At 41.9% G+C, this 17,309-nt stretch overlaps 1 protein-coding gene across 3 annotated transcripts in view; it reads right to left on the bottom strand.

Annotated features, from left to right (window-relative positions):
- LOC306917677 (transmembrane protein 131-like) overlaps window positions 1-17,309 on the bottom strand; it is a 58,243-nt gene that overhangs the window by 26,947 nt on the left and 13,987 nt on the right. For all 3 annotated transcript variants that reach the window (XM_079495966.1, XM_079495967.1, XM_079495968.1), the window contains exons 8-21: window positions 16,147-16,227; window positions 14,841-14,991; window positions 11,532-11,588; window positions 11,060-11,121; window positions 10,824-10,932; window positions 10,505-10,613; window positions 8,783-8,936; window positions 8,121-8,291; window positions 7,279-7,389; window positions 3,673-3,807; window positions 3,434-3,538; window positions 2,485-2,571; window positions 622-774; window positions 212-287 (exon numbers count right to left, since the gene is read on the bottom strand). In XM_079495966.1, the coding sequence (XP_079352092.1) occupies window positions 212-287; window positions 622-774; window positions 2,485-2,571; window positions 3,434-3,538; window positions 3,673-3,807; window positions 7,279-7,389; window positions 8,121-8,291; window positions 8,783-8,936; window positions 10,505-10,613; window positions 10,824-10,932; window positions 11,060-11,121; window positions 11,532-11,588; window positions 14,841-14,991; window positions 16,147-16,227 (1,561 nt within the window). The remainder of the gene's footprint in view (window positions 1-211; window positions 288-621; window positions 775-2,484; window positions 2,572-3,433; window positions 3,539-3,672; window positions 3,808-7,278; window positions 7,390-8,120; window positions 8,292-8,782; window positions 8,937-10,504; window positions 10,614-10,823; window positions 10,933-11,059; window positions 11,122-11,531; window positions 11,589-14,840; window positions 14,992-16,146; window positions 16,228-17,309) is intronic.

Here is a 17,309-nt window from a genome sequence, read left to right as displayed (position 1 = left end):
TATCAATCTCAAAAAGGCAATTCTGTAAAATGCTGAAAGTGAGGCTTCAATATAATCCCAGGAGTCCACCTCACCTGCACACAATACTAGATATATATATTGTTGTTTAATATATTTTAACTTATCTTGTACAACATGTGCAGTACCCGAGAAAATTATATTCACAGTCACACACCTTTCATTAATAACTTTTATTCATCCAAATACTCACATTTTGTAATAAATGGAACTCCTACATAACAGGAGTCACCGCAGTAAAGGCTGGCATCAAAATAAATTTTGGCCACCTACAAAAAAAGAGCAATAATTACAATAAAATAATTCAAATACACCGTGTGGGTGCATGTGTCATTATACATACACAAATATATATATATATACACCACCCAGACCAATGTGAAATTGTCTTGTTTTCTAATTGTTTATAATAATATAATTAATATAGGGAGAAAAAAAAAGAATTATATATATATTTTTTTCTTTTCTCCTCCCTATATTAAAAAACACCATTTCACATTGGTCTGGGTGGTTAAACTAAGAAAATGCAAGGTGTGTGTGTCATAGGAGGTGTTAGCAAAATATGGCAGGTTTGTGTGTGCAGGCTGTGTGTGCAGGCGCTACCTTTGACTTGCGTTTGGGCTCCAGCTCATCTCTGCTGGTCTTGAGACGCCTGTAGTAGAAACGCTTATCGTTGCTTATCGAGTGGATGCGCAGAAGTCGGACGCTCTGAGAGAAGGTGCTGATGATGCTGAAACTCTGGTGAACTATTTTACCCTGGGGGAGGGAGAGAAAGAGATGAGGCAGGTTAGTAAATAAAAAAAGAAACATAAAGATAGCCTGATGAAGGCCACATACAGTTGGAGGCCATCGATATTGTCCTTTTCTTTTTGCTGAGGTTTGCGTGATCTGCGCAAAAGGACAGTTAACCCATTTTGGGGCGGGAACCCCTTTTGGTGTTTTAAACATTATGTTATAATTTAGCTATTGAAAAATAGCAGATCTACAAGCTCATAGCGCGCCACCGAGTGGCGCGCTACGAGCTTGTAGGTCTGCTATTTTTTAAAAATCGTGAAAATATTTAGTTCAGAAAACTGGAGGATTTAGAAGGATTTAAAAATAAATTGAGGTCAGGCCTAAATGGGTCAAATGATAAGGGACAATATCGGTGGCACCCAACTGCAGGCCGAAACGTTGCCGTTTCCCTATTAAAGTTCTTTCACTGCAATTGAAGACAGTGCGCGGGTGTTTGTTATTTTTCATTGTCGGGCACTTTACCCTCTCCTACACAACTGTAGGTGTGCAAAAGCCTTGCTTTTTATAGGCTAGTAAATACAAAAAGGGACAGACACAAGTCCACATCGGTGGAGCTTTGACTCTCTGCATCCTGAGATTAGAAACGTCATTCATGAACAGAGGCAGCAAAATTACTTTTAATTTGTACTTGGTGGCTCATTCGACAACATTACATGAGCCTATTTCACAAGCAAAGATGCTGGTGGATGAAACAAATAGTTTGTATACTAATACTACATATAGTATAGACACTAAAGACTGTACTCTATTAAGTATATAAAGAGGCTTTTGGAATATATTATAGACACATGTATAATAGGCACATGCAAGTATAACTGACACACAGACATGTAGCAGGGTGAAGATTCATAAGCCTGTACCTCTTCTCTGCCTCAGAGAAGTGCACATTATGATTCAATAGAGAATATGCACATGCATGATTTTCCCATCAGGACACGCCCCCCTCATCTAGACTGAGTGCCAAAACATTGAGCAGCAGAGTGTTAGAGTTTGGAAGCGCTCGTTGGAAATCACTCAACCGCCCTGCGTACCACCTGTTTCTAAATGTCACATAATGCAGGAGGCAGCTAAATATTGTGTTATTGAAAACAAGCACTTCCAAACTCTGACACTTAAAATAATCAAATGCAGGGCATTTCTTGACAGAAAGTAGCTCATGTTTCTATGGTGGATTTTTATGAAACAAAAACTTTGCAGAAAGAAAGGATAATTCAAGCTTTTCATACAGCTGCAATGTTGGTGAGTTTAACATTGTTTAATGCAATCAGACAGGACTTTTCTGCTTGTATGAATGGGCTGTCAAGGCCAGAAAGTCGTTTTTTGCCACTCAGTGGGCGTTCCCGCATAGCTTCCAGCTACGATGATGTCACGCGCATACCCTCTATAAGAAACCTTTTTCCAACAATGGACAGTTCATGTAAACATTACAACATGACATATTTTTACAGGTTCATATATCCTCTTCAATGGAAGAGACCATTTTCTTTCAAAGCAGGTTAAACACATCGACTACATCACAGTTCCACCACCATACTAGTAGGTGGAAGACAACTTTTACAAGTGCATACTCTACAGTATATAAAATAAATAAATATGCTGTGGCCAAACAGTCATGAACACATGCCCACATAATGCCTCATCGAGTTTGGCTGCAGTAAGTAGTACTCTTACCGGGAAAGATGGAGGCAGCACCATGAGCTTTGGGAAGCTGGTCAGTGTGCCGACCGCAACGACCGCTTTAACTGGTATGGTCAATATCTGTGGATTGGAAATAACACACACACACTGCATAAAACACAAACGAGACGCGCACCAACACACAGGAAACAATGTACCGTTGCCCAATAAAATGTAGACCCTTTTGAAATGACACTTTTAGATGCTCGTTTATATGCTTTGCCTGGTTTTATAAAGCTCCTCACACACTCTGCGATATTAGAGCAGCTTTGAAAGGGCAATTGGAAGACAGTTAAGAAGTACACTGGAGGCCTGGGCCGTGGCTCAGCGGTCCAGGCACCTTGGCTGGTAATCCAGTCTGGCAGTGTGCCGCGGGTTCGACTCCCGATCCCGACGGCCTTTACTGCATGTCACCCCCCATCTCTCTCTCCCCATTTCCTTCCATAAAAAATATAAAATAAAGGCGAAAGCCACAAAAAAAAACATTTATAAGAAGTACACTGGAAGGGAGTCCATGCTAATTCATAATTTATACTTTGTTGCTCGGCAAAAATGGCTGATGTGATATTACACTTTCGGTTTAAAGTGTAAAATAATACAGGTTGGTCGAACGACCGAAGTATATATTAGGCTTAACCCATTCTGGACGGGAACACGTTTTGGTGTTTTAACCAAGCATTATGTTATACTTTAGCTATTGAAAAATAGCAGATCTACAAGCTCATAGCGCGCCACCGAGTGACGCGCTACGAGCTTGTAGGTCTGCTATTTTTTGAAAAATCGTGAAAATGCGGCGCAGATCTTTGAATATATATTCTTTCAGAAGACTTTTTATTTGATTTCGACATCAGGCCTAAATGTCCAGAGGCAGGATACGTGTGAATCACATAACTGAGACCTGTATATGTTCTGTATACAGTATGTTCCCTCCGCACACACATACCTCAAAGTCTGTGGTGATGTGTATGGCTCCACTGTAGAGACCCTCCAGGTCTTTCGCCAACAGTGTGACACGGAACACAGCGTAGTAACCCGAGGCCAGGATCACCTTGGGTGGGCAGAAAATCAACATAAAGTCCAATAAGTTTGTGCGTCATTGTGAGAACCGTTTTTTCACCAAGCAATGATCTGTACTGATGGGGATTCATGGAAACCCAGTGAAGGGGGTGGGGGTGGTGGTACCGTTTTATGCGGGGAGGGGGAGATGTTATCTAACTCGTTCATCCTGGAAAAGAGATTGGTCCTGTTGCCTCGCTCTGTCTTCAACAGCTCCACGCTCACACTCTCCCCCGTCACCTGCCACGGCTGCAGCACCAGCTGAGAAAATGGAATGGAGGAGAAAAGGTGTGAGAATTACAGACAGACAGAGGGAGTGAGTGAAAGAGAGAGAATCAATTTAACACTATGGGGTGTTAAATTGACCAGACTAGGCTAGCTGTGTCCCAAATTCTCAGGGGCTGTATCCTTCAAAGACCGCATTTGAAGGCTGATTACCGTCACAGCTGCAACCAAGGCTGTTCTATTTTGAAGGCTACCTTCACATGCAGCTTTCAAATTTGGCCTTCTTTTCCCCCGAATTTGAAGGCTGCATCTGATGTATGCTTCGGGATAGCCTACTTCCAACCACGGCAGCGGCAGACAGGGCAGCAATGGAGGAGGAAAACGTTAACATTACACTAGAAGAAGCCTCAACCAAGTTGTGGGAGTGCGACGTAGCAGCAGGGTGCCGGTCCGGTTCCAGCGAGCCGCCCCGCGTCCGAAACGGTTGAGAAATGACAGTTACCGTGTGGGGGTCCCTCTACTGTACCCTCTACTGTACTGTAATGGCACACCCGAAATCATCATATATGTGTGTGTGTTAGGTTGCGCACAGGTGGTGAAAAACCACCATGCTGTTTAACTGCCCACATAACTCCGTAAGGGAGTGGTTGCCCCACTCAAAAAAGGCAGAAAAAACTAATCTAAAAAAAACATCCTAATCTAAAAAAAACATCCTCAGAGTTGAGCTTCTCCAGTGTGGTCATTCACGTTTGCCAACGTTCTACTAACCCATTTAGACCTGAGGACGCATGTGTGTCATATTATAGCTTTAAACCCATTTTGGGCGGGAACCCCTTTTGGTGTTTTAACTAAGCATTATGTTATACTTTAGCTATTGAAAAATAGCAGATCTACAAGCTCATAGCGCGCCACCGAGTGGCGCGCTATGAGCTTGTAGGTCTGCTATTTTTGAAAAATCGTAAAAATGCGGCACAAATCTTGGAATATATATTCTTTCGGAGCGAACGTTTTTTTTATTTCGACGTCAGGCCTGAATGAGTTAATCCCCGCATTCACGTTATCACTGTTCACATTCGTCAATACGAGCCAATGATATTAAGAGTTCAAGAGTTCATTAAGAGTCCTTGAGTTCATATTTATTTCAATATTTTGTATTGTATCGGCCTTTTATTTTTTTTATTTGCACTACACATACAGACAAATGGACTGCAACATACACCCAGGTCATTGGAGCGTCACATATAACAAGGCCTGTTCAAAGAAGGTGGCCTAAGCAGCCTTCGAATTATGCAACCTTCGAAGGACGCAGCCCCTGAACTGGGACACAGCTGAAGTCTCTGTAGACATCCTGTAGCGTGGCTTTTTCAGCTCAAAACAGCATGACTCTCTTCCTTTTAACCTATTAAGACCTGAGACCGATTCTAAAAAGAAAAGTCTTCTAAATCCAGTTTTCTGGAAAAACTCATGTCAAGGACCCCCAGAATTATCTGTATTTGGCCACAGACAGATAAAGTGTTTATCTTAAGACTCTTTCACCATTACATTTCTCCCAAAAATATTTCTGTGCTTGTATGAGACTTATAGGTATAAAGGTGTTGAGGCAGTATTGCTTAATGCAAGTAAAGTAAGTGGACGACATAGGCTCTACAAATCACTGAGCCAGCTATACTACATACTATTTGACTATAGAGGGTATGCGCGTGACATCAACATCAAACCAGGAAGTTATGCATTCCTGCATAACTTCCTGGTTTGATGTTGATGTCACTGAGTGGCTAAAAACTACTTTCTGGCTTTGACAGCTCATACATCCAAACAGAAAAGTCATATCTAATTGCATTAAACGACATTAAACAATGTTAAACTCACGTTTCCTGTCACTTTGCCACTCGATTTGCCATTCACTTTATGCATGCGCATACCCTCTATAGAACAGTTTAACTCAATTTGACCCACACACACACACACATTTGAAAGGACTAGGTCTAATGGCCCCGTCAATTTCAAGTGGCATCACTGAGCCAGCTACATACTATTTGACTATAGAGGGTATGTGCGTGACATCAACATCAAACCAGGAAGTTATGCAGGAATGCCTGTGGCTAAAAACTACTTTCTGGCTTTGACAGCTCATACATCCAAACAGAAAAGTCATATCTAATTGCATTAAACGACATTAAACAATGTTAAACTCACGTTTCCTGTCACTTTGCCACTCGATTTGCCATTCACTTTATGCATGCGCATACCCTCTATAGAACAGTTTAACTAAATTTGACCCACACACACACACACACATTTGAAAGGACTAGGTCTAATGGCCCCGTCAATTTCAAGTGGCACTTCCCTCTTGAGCTATGCCGAGGTCACATGATTTTGGCAAACGCAGCACAATATCTGCCAATTGCACCTGTTTTTGTTTCAAGCAGCTAACCCTTTTTGAGTTAGCTTGTGGGCTCACTCGTGATGTGTATCTGTGCAAAGAGATATCTGATCTCGACTTCCTGTATTGCATGGCCTCACGTGCCAAAACAGGTTAGTCTCATATCACTTCGCAAGAAGTATGCGGCAGTTTTGCCGTAAGCCAGATTTATACTCCAGTTTATTTTTAAAGCCATTGATGGGAAGCTACCTCCATACATCACATTGCTGTTACAATGGAAAAGAAATACTCGCCAGACCCGTTCAAGTGAATGGCTTTCTCTAGAGGTCCCATCCGTCCAATCTGAATTAGGTAAAATCAGCTTTTTGCTTCGATGCCCCCACCACATGGAACACTTTACAACAAAACGTTGAAAATTAACACCCCAATATCCTATGGTCAATTTAATAACCTGCTTTTGAACCTCTCTACCTCAATATGTAACTGTTTTTAACTTGTGTTTTGTCTCAATGTCTGTATAATGATGTCTCTATGCCTTACATGAAGTTTTGATTTGTGTTTTATGTCTTAAACTGTTTCATAAAATGTATGTAATCTCGGCAGCATTGAAAATGAGGGAGAACCTCAATTGCTCTTTCGAGAATAAATAAAGGTTTCAATCAAATACTCGACGCGTCGCATCACAACGTGTTGTGAGTTTGTAAATCGGCTATATTCGGTGCACTATACAGCAGCACTATACAGCAGGCAAACTAGCCCATTTTGACCTGAGATCAGATTCTAAAAATGTCTTCTACATCCTGACAGTTTTCTGAAAAAGCTATGTTTCTATGTCAGTCGTTCTTCGATTTTTCAAAAATAGCAGACCTACAAGCTCGTAGCGCGCCACTCGGTGGCGCGCTATGAGCTTGTAGATCTGCTATTTTTCAATAGCTAAAGCATAACATAATGCTAACACCAAAAGGGGCTAGTAATAATGCAAATAATGCAAATCAGGCATCATTTGTGCGATGCAGCATACTTGCAAATCTACTTTTCAATACAATGTCTTGAAGGACACTCCCCCCTGGCGAGGTTTGCGCAACATTGCGTAATAAAACGTTCATCTTGGGACGGCTGCATACCTCAATGGGGTTACTGTTGAAAACCACGAACAGGATGCTGCTCGCATCTGTGGCGCTGAGGACGCCGAAATCCAGGAAACGCTCGCTCAGACTGGGGAGCAGAACCAAGGGCTGGCAGGGGGTGGAAAGAGAAAGCAGACATTAGATCCATGAACATGTCTTTGGGCAAAGACAAGTCTGTGCATTTTTGACCCATTTTGACCTGAGATCAGATTCTAAAAATGTCTTCTACATCCTGACAGTTTTCTGAAAAAGCTATGTTTCTATGTCAGTGGTTCTTCGATTTTTCAAAAATAGCAGACCTACAAGCTCGTAGCGCGCCACTCGGTGGCGCGCTATGAGCTTGTAGATCTGCTATTTTTCAATAGCTAAAGCATAACAATGCTAACACCAAAAGGCGTTCCCGCCCAGAATGGGTTAACAGGGACACTATCTTGCTTTTGACATGTTTCAGTTAACTGTCGATGTTATCATAGTCTACAGACAACAACAATATTTACGATGCAATATTGTTTACAGTGGGAATTCCAGTTTTAGGCTCTCTCTTTGTTCCTACAATTCCCAGAATGCATTTCACAGGTAAGCACAAAGCTACCTACTATGGTCTTTGGCTGCCGATTGTTCTGCAGCCAGCATTTTAGACAAAGTACTGCGCAGATTTATGACTACTAATGCAACAAATATATACAATTACAGCAAATATAGAGAGATCAGTTTGAGATTGACAATATCGTCCCTTAAAGAGAACATTTTGCAGAGAGAGACAAAAGGAAAGAACAAACGTCATCGCATCTGCTTTTGAAAAGGTTAAAAACAAACAAGCAATCTTTCCCCACAATTACCTCCAGAAAGCCTGTGTAGGCCCTGATGGGCAGGTGGAACTTGGAGGCATTTGTCACCAACAAGATATTGCTGTCGATATGCGTGGAGGGCCGTAGCGGGCTGAACTCCAAGGAGAAGATATAGCGCGACGCCTGGGGAGGGATCAGCACCGGATCGGTGAAGTTCAGCACCTGAGAGGGGGCAAATGCGTCGAACGACAACTTCAGTATATCGTTCCGAGGACTCCCTGGGATGTTAAGATGCTGTTAATGGGTAATTAATGTGATGTGACAAGAAGGTAAAAGGATGGGTAGGATACAAATAAGTTAATGCCCAAGGAGGCGAGTTGTTGAAACACTAATTGACCATGAGAATGTTGTTACAGTATTCATGAAAAACGGCAACAGGCCATATGGAAATTTAAAAAAACAAATATTCAGCTTTTCACAAAAACGAGTTTGCACACGCTTCCTGACCTTATGGCTTAATTAAAAGATCATTTGAATCACCTGCTGTGACCACAAGGTTGTACCACGTACACATGCATGAATCTAAAAGCAATTATTTATGCCATCTAATGATGTAACCACTTAAGACCTATATATATATATATATATATAACTCGTCCTATGACCCAATAGTGAGAATAGCAGGTCAAGTTGTGAGCTTAAACAAATCCCACCTTAAACATGGCGTGGGCTTCGTCAGGCAGTGCCACGTCATGGACGCGGATGTCAAAATGGAAGGTGTTGGTGAGGTGGATGGGCTTCACCACGGGTTCCGTCACACTGTCCCGGATGTGGAAGAGCGTGACCGTATGGTCAAAGCCCAGATACCTGCCACAAACGACAAGGGAAGAACCGCCGTCAAAAGTGAGAAAGGACGAGCGGCGGAGAGGGGTGTTGCGGGTAGGGATGGAGCTTGTTGATTTTTTACTGATAACGAGCACCTTATCGAACAGGCTTATCGATGCCGGGTCCTTATCAAGCATTTTGTGGAAAGACGGGAGACGACAATACATTCTGAACAGAAACAGTATCTTTTAGGTCCTTCAAATACAGTAATCTTCTAACAGACGGAAGGCAATTGACCATTTTACTTTTGGACAATATTATTGAAGAAACTGTTATCTGGTTAATATGTGTGTAGTCCCTTTAAACGCGTACATTTGATATATAATAAACAGTGCTGTTTGGCAAGTATCAATACACTTTTAGACCGACCAGCATGGATGATTACAGATATTTCTTGATCGCCTCTTGTCTGGATTGTTTAAACATGATGTCATGGGCCGCTATGCTCCATAACAGGTTTGATACGCCCAACTCAATAAGCTTGTTCTCGGGGGTTTTCCGTGTATAAAGCTCCATCCCTACTTCCTTTGCGGTGCGGCTCATTCCACCACTATTGAATGAACATAGTAAACGTATTAGTAGTAGTATTTACAGTGGCCACGCCTGCAGTCTTCAATATGACACCCAGTGTGGTGGTGAGGCCTGTGAAAGCGTTCACAGCTTGAGTCGTCTCGAAGCGTTAGTCATGACTCGGCATGGTCAGCTTGGGCATGTGACTGTCAAGTAGCCGAGTAGATGCCTGCACAGTGCTGTTGTTTGCGTTTAGCTCCAATGGCTGTGGGACTCTATGGCAATGTTGGTCCGTCAATCGATCTGTCTAACAATTTGGTCTTAAACATGATATTATGAAAAACTACTGTCTGGATTGCCATGGAATAGCTTGTTTTCTGTTAAGAAAATGTTCATTTATACATATAAAACATACGGTCCACTAAATGTGATCAACATGGATGTTTGGACTTGGGAAATTGACACAATCGGTACAGTACTACGCGATGTGCGGAGAACTGTGCAGTGCAGAGGTTGGTGTCCTGGGCGCAAAAACATGTGCACACCGCATGGTGGTGAACTCTCCACCAGTCATCGAAACGAGAAGTCAAGTAGGGGAAGTGTTGGAAAAATGCAGGATAAACTCATTTTGACCGTTTGATAAGCTCTATTCAAACTGTCCGAGTGCACTAGTTTAACCCATTTTGGGCGGGAACCCCTTTTGGTGTTTTAAACATTATATGTTATAATTTAGCTATTGAAAAATAGCAGATCTACAAGCTCATAGCGTGCCACCGAGTGGCGCGCTACGAGCTTGTAGGTCTGCTATTTTTGAAAAATCGTGAAAATATTTATTTCAGAACACTGGAGGATTTAGAAGATTTTTTTTTTAATTTCGAGGTCAGGCCTAAATGAGTTAACGCCCTAAACTAGAGACTGTACAATTATATAGCCAGAAAGTCTCAAATGTTTAAAAAGCAGACATTTGTGCAGGTATGTGCAGACAGGTTCATAGACACTCAAGATTTACACACGTGTATGTAAAAGTGAAAGAGACATACCCATCTAAAACCTCCGCTTGATACGGGATTTCAAGCTTCGAGTAGCTTTTCTCTTTCGCTTTCACAGTAATTTTCCCTGAAGACTGGGAGGTCTTTTGAACCTTGGAAGCTGGAAAACGCAGAGATTATGAGCACTCTCTCATTTGAGCGGAACAGGTACATTCAAAAGCCATGAAGTAAAAATAGAAAATACAAATCATAGCATGAAGATGGACATATTAGGACTCCAAACTATATTGAGTTTAATGTAACACTGTTCAAAAAGGGAAAATTGTGTGTGTGAAAATTGTGGCATTTCCTGAACCTCTGAACAACTTACCATCAAAAATGATGCTCGCAACTTTGGTATATTTATGCTCGGCCGCTTTGAGCGTGACCGCTTTAAAATCTATTGTCACAGCATCATTTGATGGACTCACTCGAATACTCTGAAAAAGAACAAGTGACAAATTCACCAAAATGTGCATACAGTATCAGTATATGTAATTTTCCTCCACTATAGTTAAAGATACATTGTGATTCTGATCATACTACTGTTCATCAGAAGGTACTCACTGTAATCTGTACATCTTTTGTCCCCGAGTTTAGGAGATGTAAATTCAATAGCTTTGGTTTGTCTGTGAGCAGGGAGAAGATACATTTATTTACCCATTCAGTTCAGAGCTGACAAATCGCTCTTAAAAAACAAAACAAAAAATGGGTTCTTTCCGTTGAGAAGATAGATGCATTTTTTTGTGCTGGAAAATCATAATAGTCCATGGAACATGGAATCGACCATTATTTGTTATAATTACCACCGTTTTAAAGTAAATTATACAAATAAAAATAATTTCTCCCCGCAAAAAAGTAAAACAGTTAAACCTTCTGAATCCACGCACACGCGCACACACGCACACACACACACACACACACACACACACACAAAAATACTGAACTCTGTGGGCACGAGGTGTAACAAATATACAGCATAAACAACATTCTTCTGTGAAAGCCTAGGATAAAGGTGCACTAAAGAAAGCAGGTTTACCTTGCGAGCGTAGGGTGCCAAAGTCGAGCATTTCTATTGAGGAATAGATTCCTGGAGCTGTGTGTGCACAAAACAAATAAAAAATAATAAGAACCGGTGATGAAATTCCTGGAGAGGAATCAACAGTGACTTCTCAGAGAAGCATTCATGGACACAGCAAATTAACCACATGAACCCTATAGCGTCCCTTTTCTGGGCACATCAACATAGGTGAACATTTGGCGAAAATAGTGGGCATTGGGATATTTCCGATAAATCACACCTGTGTGAAGTGAGGGGCGCTGTTATCATCATACATCATCACATTGCGGCCAATTACAATTGGCATCCTCACTTTTTTGTCATTCATTAATTTTATGCCCTTACTTTTAATCCTCAATATGTAATTTGCTCAGCCAATCAAATCATCGCTATGGGGTGATCATCAGCCAATCTAAATCATTGCTAAAATTCACATGCACACACAAAGCTTGGTATAGGAGGGGCTAGCACCTAGCGCCCCTCAAAAATGGGCCCTGTATAGCCCTGTTGTACCCCAGTCAACAAGGTGGGTGTGTGTGTATATATATATATATATATATATATATATATATATATATATATATATATAAATAATGGTTTAAGTGGTGAAACGAATTCACTTTAATTCAAGCATAAAACACATTTTAAGGCCAGTGTCTAGGAAAAGGTGCTTTCACTGTAACATAATCATCAACTGAGGAACATTGCAATTCGAATCAGTAAATCATCCATACGGTGCAGATCTTTAGTGCCTTGACATTTACAACACAGGAAACATCGGCCCACACCACACATACCCCAAACCGCCACTGCTAGTTAGCAGCTGCAGAGAAGATGCTAATCTCTTAACCCATTTTGACCTGAGATCAGATTCTAAAAATGTCTTCTACATCCTGACAGTTTTCTGAAAAAGCTATGTTTCTATGTCAGTCGTTCTTCGATTTTAAAAAATAGCAGACCTACAAGCTCGTAGCGCGCCACTCGGTGGCGCGCTATGAGCTTGTAGATCTGCTATTTTTCAATAGCTAAATTATAACAATGTTTAAAACACCAAAAGGGGTTCCCGCCCAAAATGGCTTAAGGAAGAATACAGACACTTTCTGCGGTGACACTGACATTTGATTTCACTGAGACAGATCGTGCAAAAACAAGACCAGATCAAAACCTAGGCTCTACCCTGCATGGAACAGTGGAGGGCTTTTACATTTTAAACAACCGATACTGGAGGCGGTGACACTCCAGCCAGTGTAACTTCAATCAATTGCTCACGCCGATTTAATAGACCTTCCAAGCTGACTGGAACCAAGCAATAGAGAGTATGTGCATGCTTAAAGTGAATGGCACATCGAGTGGCAAATCGAGTGGCAAAGCAACAGGCAAAGTGAGTTTAACATTGTTTAATGTTGTTTAATGCAATCAGATAAGACTTTTCTGTATGGATGTATGGGCTGTCAAGGCCAGAAAGTAGTTTTTTGCCACTCAGTAGGCGTTCCTGCATAACTTCCTGGTTTGATGATGATGTCACACGCATACCCTCTATTGAGATATGTACTTAACTATGTCCCTGCAAGTTGAACCAGCCCCAGTTATAGGGATAGAATACATCCCATAGCCTGGAGGGCTCTGTGATTGGCTAGATCGTTGTTAGGCCAGCCTACTGCCCAATTGTGCAACTTCATTAGTCAGTGACACACTGGCACCAATCTAGCAGTCCAGTCAAAAAAAACAAGCAAAACAAGAAAACACTTGTGAATATCAAAACGGTGCCAAAGGTCTTTGGTATCAAATGGTGGGAAGAAATCGTGCAGGCAGAGCTAAAAGAAAAAAGGGCATCTGTCTCTTCTGTCTCATCCAATTACACTAAGGTGCCTTCGAGGAAGGAACCTCGAGGAACTCAATCCCCGGACTTTGAAGTGGAATTCTGCTCAACGGTTGACAGAGGGTCGTGGGTTGTATGCGAGAGCTGTCACGTGTAATAAGTGGGGAAAGCACTTACACATGAATGAGTGTTTATCTTCACAAGTTCACATGAGTGTTTATCTCCATGCAATGATGATTGTGTGACAGCCGAGTTAATGGATGGCAGAGTGGTGCACTCGCCTGGGCTTCAGGTAAAACATGCCCTTTCAAGTTTCAACCCGTATACTTTACGATCAATCTGGAACCCAGGCCAGACATCAGTCTGCCATCTCTGGTAGCCAGGACAGGCAGTAAGTAGCCTTAGATGGCATAGTGTTTAGCCAGCTCGAAAGGCCTGACCAGTGCCCGAGGGGGCCTTGCACCATCCCCACTGAGCTATAGACGTCCGTCTACAAATGGGTTAAAATTGGTCTAAAAATGAAGGTTTTACTACATAAAAATGAGATGTGCCCCTCGCCATTTTCAACTGCCCCTGCAGTCATTGCAGCCTCGAAGCCGAGCCTGCAGCTCGACTGTCCTGCCCCGACAAGCGGCGAAAGCCAATGGGGAAAATACACTTACTGAGATGGCATGCGTTGCTTTTCTGCTTCATTTAGCAGCAGTGTGAGACAGAGATTAAAGAGAAAAAGGATGACATGACAAAGGTCATGAGTCTTATCCACAGCCATGACAATTCAGGACCATGACTGTCAATGTCATACGTTTATTAACAACAGGCCGAGCGGTCCCAGCTCTCCCAACTGTAATAAATGTGACAGAAGTTGGTACGTATGCACATATGCTTTGGAAATGTACAAAGATACAGGTGTTTTGGAATGAGGCGAAGAATGAGCTGGACACCTTGATTGGATATAATATTTGAACGTGTCACCTCTCCAGTGTGTACTAGCAGCTAAGGACGGTATCCAGTGCAAGGACCAGACAACGCCAAAATTAGTTGGAATACTACAGAGCGAGAAAGACTATACTCAAGCTTTGGATTCATAGAGACACTCCTACACTGGGTGATTGGTACGAGGTCGTAATGACTGTGGTTCCTCTGTCTGGAGAAACTGACTTATCTCCTCCGCGATAACATGGAAGGGTTCACAAAGGTAGGTCTTAGATACAGTGGATCATGTCAAGACTGTGGTGTACTCGTTTGTCTTGTTTTTTGTTTCGTTTTTGACTGTGTAATGTAATGTCCGTATCGTGGTATTTGTTGTTTTTCTATGTTGTTAAAAAAAAGGGTGGTTCTATATGCATGGTATTGCGATCGAACAGCTGTGAAATTTCAGAGCCTCAATAAAAATACATTGAAAAAATAAAAGAGAACAGGCCGTGTGTGTGTGTGTGTGTGTGTGTGTGTGTGTGTGTGTGTGTGTGTACCTGAGGTGACTTCCACCTCCACAGGGAGGATAATAAACTGGTCTGGGTCCGATGCGTTGGTTTTAATCCTGATGAAGGCAGTGTGGTTGTCTGCCTCTCGTGACGAGAAGCTCGCCCGCATCACCCCTTTAGTCTCAAAGGGGGGTATCTCCTGAGAGGGAAAAAAACAGGGTTTGTAGGATGTCTTCAGGAAGTCAAATAATTCTTTAAAATGGCCTTTTCTTTTCTTTTTTAATTACATTTTATCCCACGATGTTGTAACCCATTTTTCACCCCTGTGTCAATTATCGAATGTGATCCTGGGCTCTACACACCCTCCGCCAACCTAGTCCCCATATATGGGGGACATGGGGAGAGCAACAGACTTGAACTCAGTTCAAGTCCGTTGAACTCAGAACTCCGTGTCCAAGTTGCTCCTTTACACCTGACAGGGGGGAGTTTCCCTGGTTGGACGTAGCGCGTGGAAGGAACACGTTATTCCAACCAGTTCCTTTCCCCATCAGGCGCCCCGGCTGAAAAGAAATTGCCTTTTCAAGGCCATTTTAAAGACATTTCTCGGATTCAGAAATGTGCCTTCCAATTTATGAGCTGCATTTTGAGAAAACAGTGATTACATCAGTACTTGCACCGATTAATCTAAACCATTTTCAAGCGCTGAACTCTTTGCTGAACTTGGAGCAACACAACACATTCAAATCCAGATGGGGTACAATTTCTTCCGCTCCCAAAAGATAAGTATCCTACATGGAGGATACTCTTGAAATCAATAAACTAAAATATGTTTAGTTAAATTATTTATCCAATTTGTATGCACCAGTTTCATTTCAGTGTCTCTACTCCATTGCTGTTATTTACAGTTAACTAGCATTGGTTCTAGGGCATTCACTTGATCACTTCTAGTCATTTTTGCTAGTTGACTAGTTGCCTAGTTTACTAGTCGACTAGTTGTTTAAAAACCTTTTTTTTTTCTTTTTTTTTCAAATAAATATTTGTACATTTAAAAACGTGTACAGTGGTGACTATAACTATAATCTACCTGATCATGAGGCCTACAAATTCGGGGAAAAAAGAAGAAAAGAAAAGAAAACTACTAGTCAACTAGTACCAACAAGCTCGACTAGTGGATTTACTAGTCGACTAGTTGAATAGTCGACTAGTTGCGTAAAGCCCTAGTTGGTTCACCACCACCGCTGAGCTATATTAGTATTTAGTACACACTGAGTGTATGTGTAGCGAAGAAGAAGGTATGACAAATAATAAATCACATATTTTATGGTTCATAATTGCCGTCTATCCTTGTACGCACCCACAAGTTTCGGGTGCCTCCCTGTTGCCCCGTGGGCAGCTCCAGGTGCAGGTCACCCCCACTGGAGTACATTTCCACCACCTGTGAAGAGCAGGAGGCAATTAGACACAAAGCATATTCACTTGTCATCGAGCAGTGGTTCTCAACCAGCGGTCCGGGGACCACCAGCGGTCCTTCAGGGGGTTCCAGGTGGTCCCCACTCCCTAGTTAAAACTTAAATGATGGAGAGTTGGACCCTTAACTCTTGAGAGCGTGAAAATGAAACCAAATGGATCCTTACGGGTCCATTTGGTTTCCTTGAGGGGGTTCCAGGTGGTCCCCACTCCCTAGTTAAAACTTAAATGATGGAGAGTTGGACCCTTAACTCTTGAGAGCGTGAAAATGAAACCAAATGGATCCTTACGGGTCCATTTGGTTTCCTTGAGGGGGTTCCAGGTGGTCCCCACTCCCTAGTTAAAACTTAAATGATGGAGAGTTGGACCCTTACCTCTTGAGAGCGTAAAATGAAACCAAATGGATCCTTACGGGTCCATTTGGTTTAATTTTACTCTCTCAAGTGTTACATTATCTGCAATACTTACTACAATATTAGAGAATGTAGAAGAATTGTTATTTTGATCAACGTTTGCCTGGTATCTCTCCTAATGGTACCAACATCAATAAAGAATGAAATATTCTTTTGTTTTGGGTCTGAGGCTAAATATTCTTTAGTTTTGGGTCTGAGAGGCTAAATCTCATCAAATCATCATTGGGTACATTTTCATTGTTTTGATCATCGTGCTGTTCAAGGAGGAGACTGCGAATCGCGTATGCGGAGGGGGCGAGTCACGGGCGTATCATTAAAAGCTGGGGCAACAACTTTTTCACAGACATCCTGGAGTTATTTCAGAAATTTGATTGGTGAGGCATTTTCTTTTTTTGCAGTTATTTCAGTCAAACAAAAGAACATTTGTGTGACGGAACTCATCGCTGAAAGGAGTCTTTCATGACTTTGGTCAGAACTTAAAGAAACTAGAGGAACACTTAAAGATTATTTAATGTTAAAATTTGCTTCGGCTGTCAATGTGGTTTCCAGAAAATGTAAAGCAAACCAAATGAAAGAGACAAGATCATGGATCATCATTACCCAACAACCAAGGAACAGTGCAGAAAGTACCATTCCT

Source organism: Electrona antarctica, assembly GCF_951216825.1.
Source record: "Electrona antarctica genome assembly, chromosome: 24".
Taxonomy (NCBI): domain Eukaryota; kingdom Metazoa; phylum Chordata; class Actinopteri; order Myctophiformes; family Myctophidae; genus Electrona; species Electrona antarctica.
The sequence above is the reverse complement of the archived record's forward strand: the minus strand, read 5'-3'. Positions and strand labels throughout refer to the sequence as shown.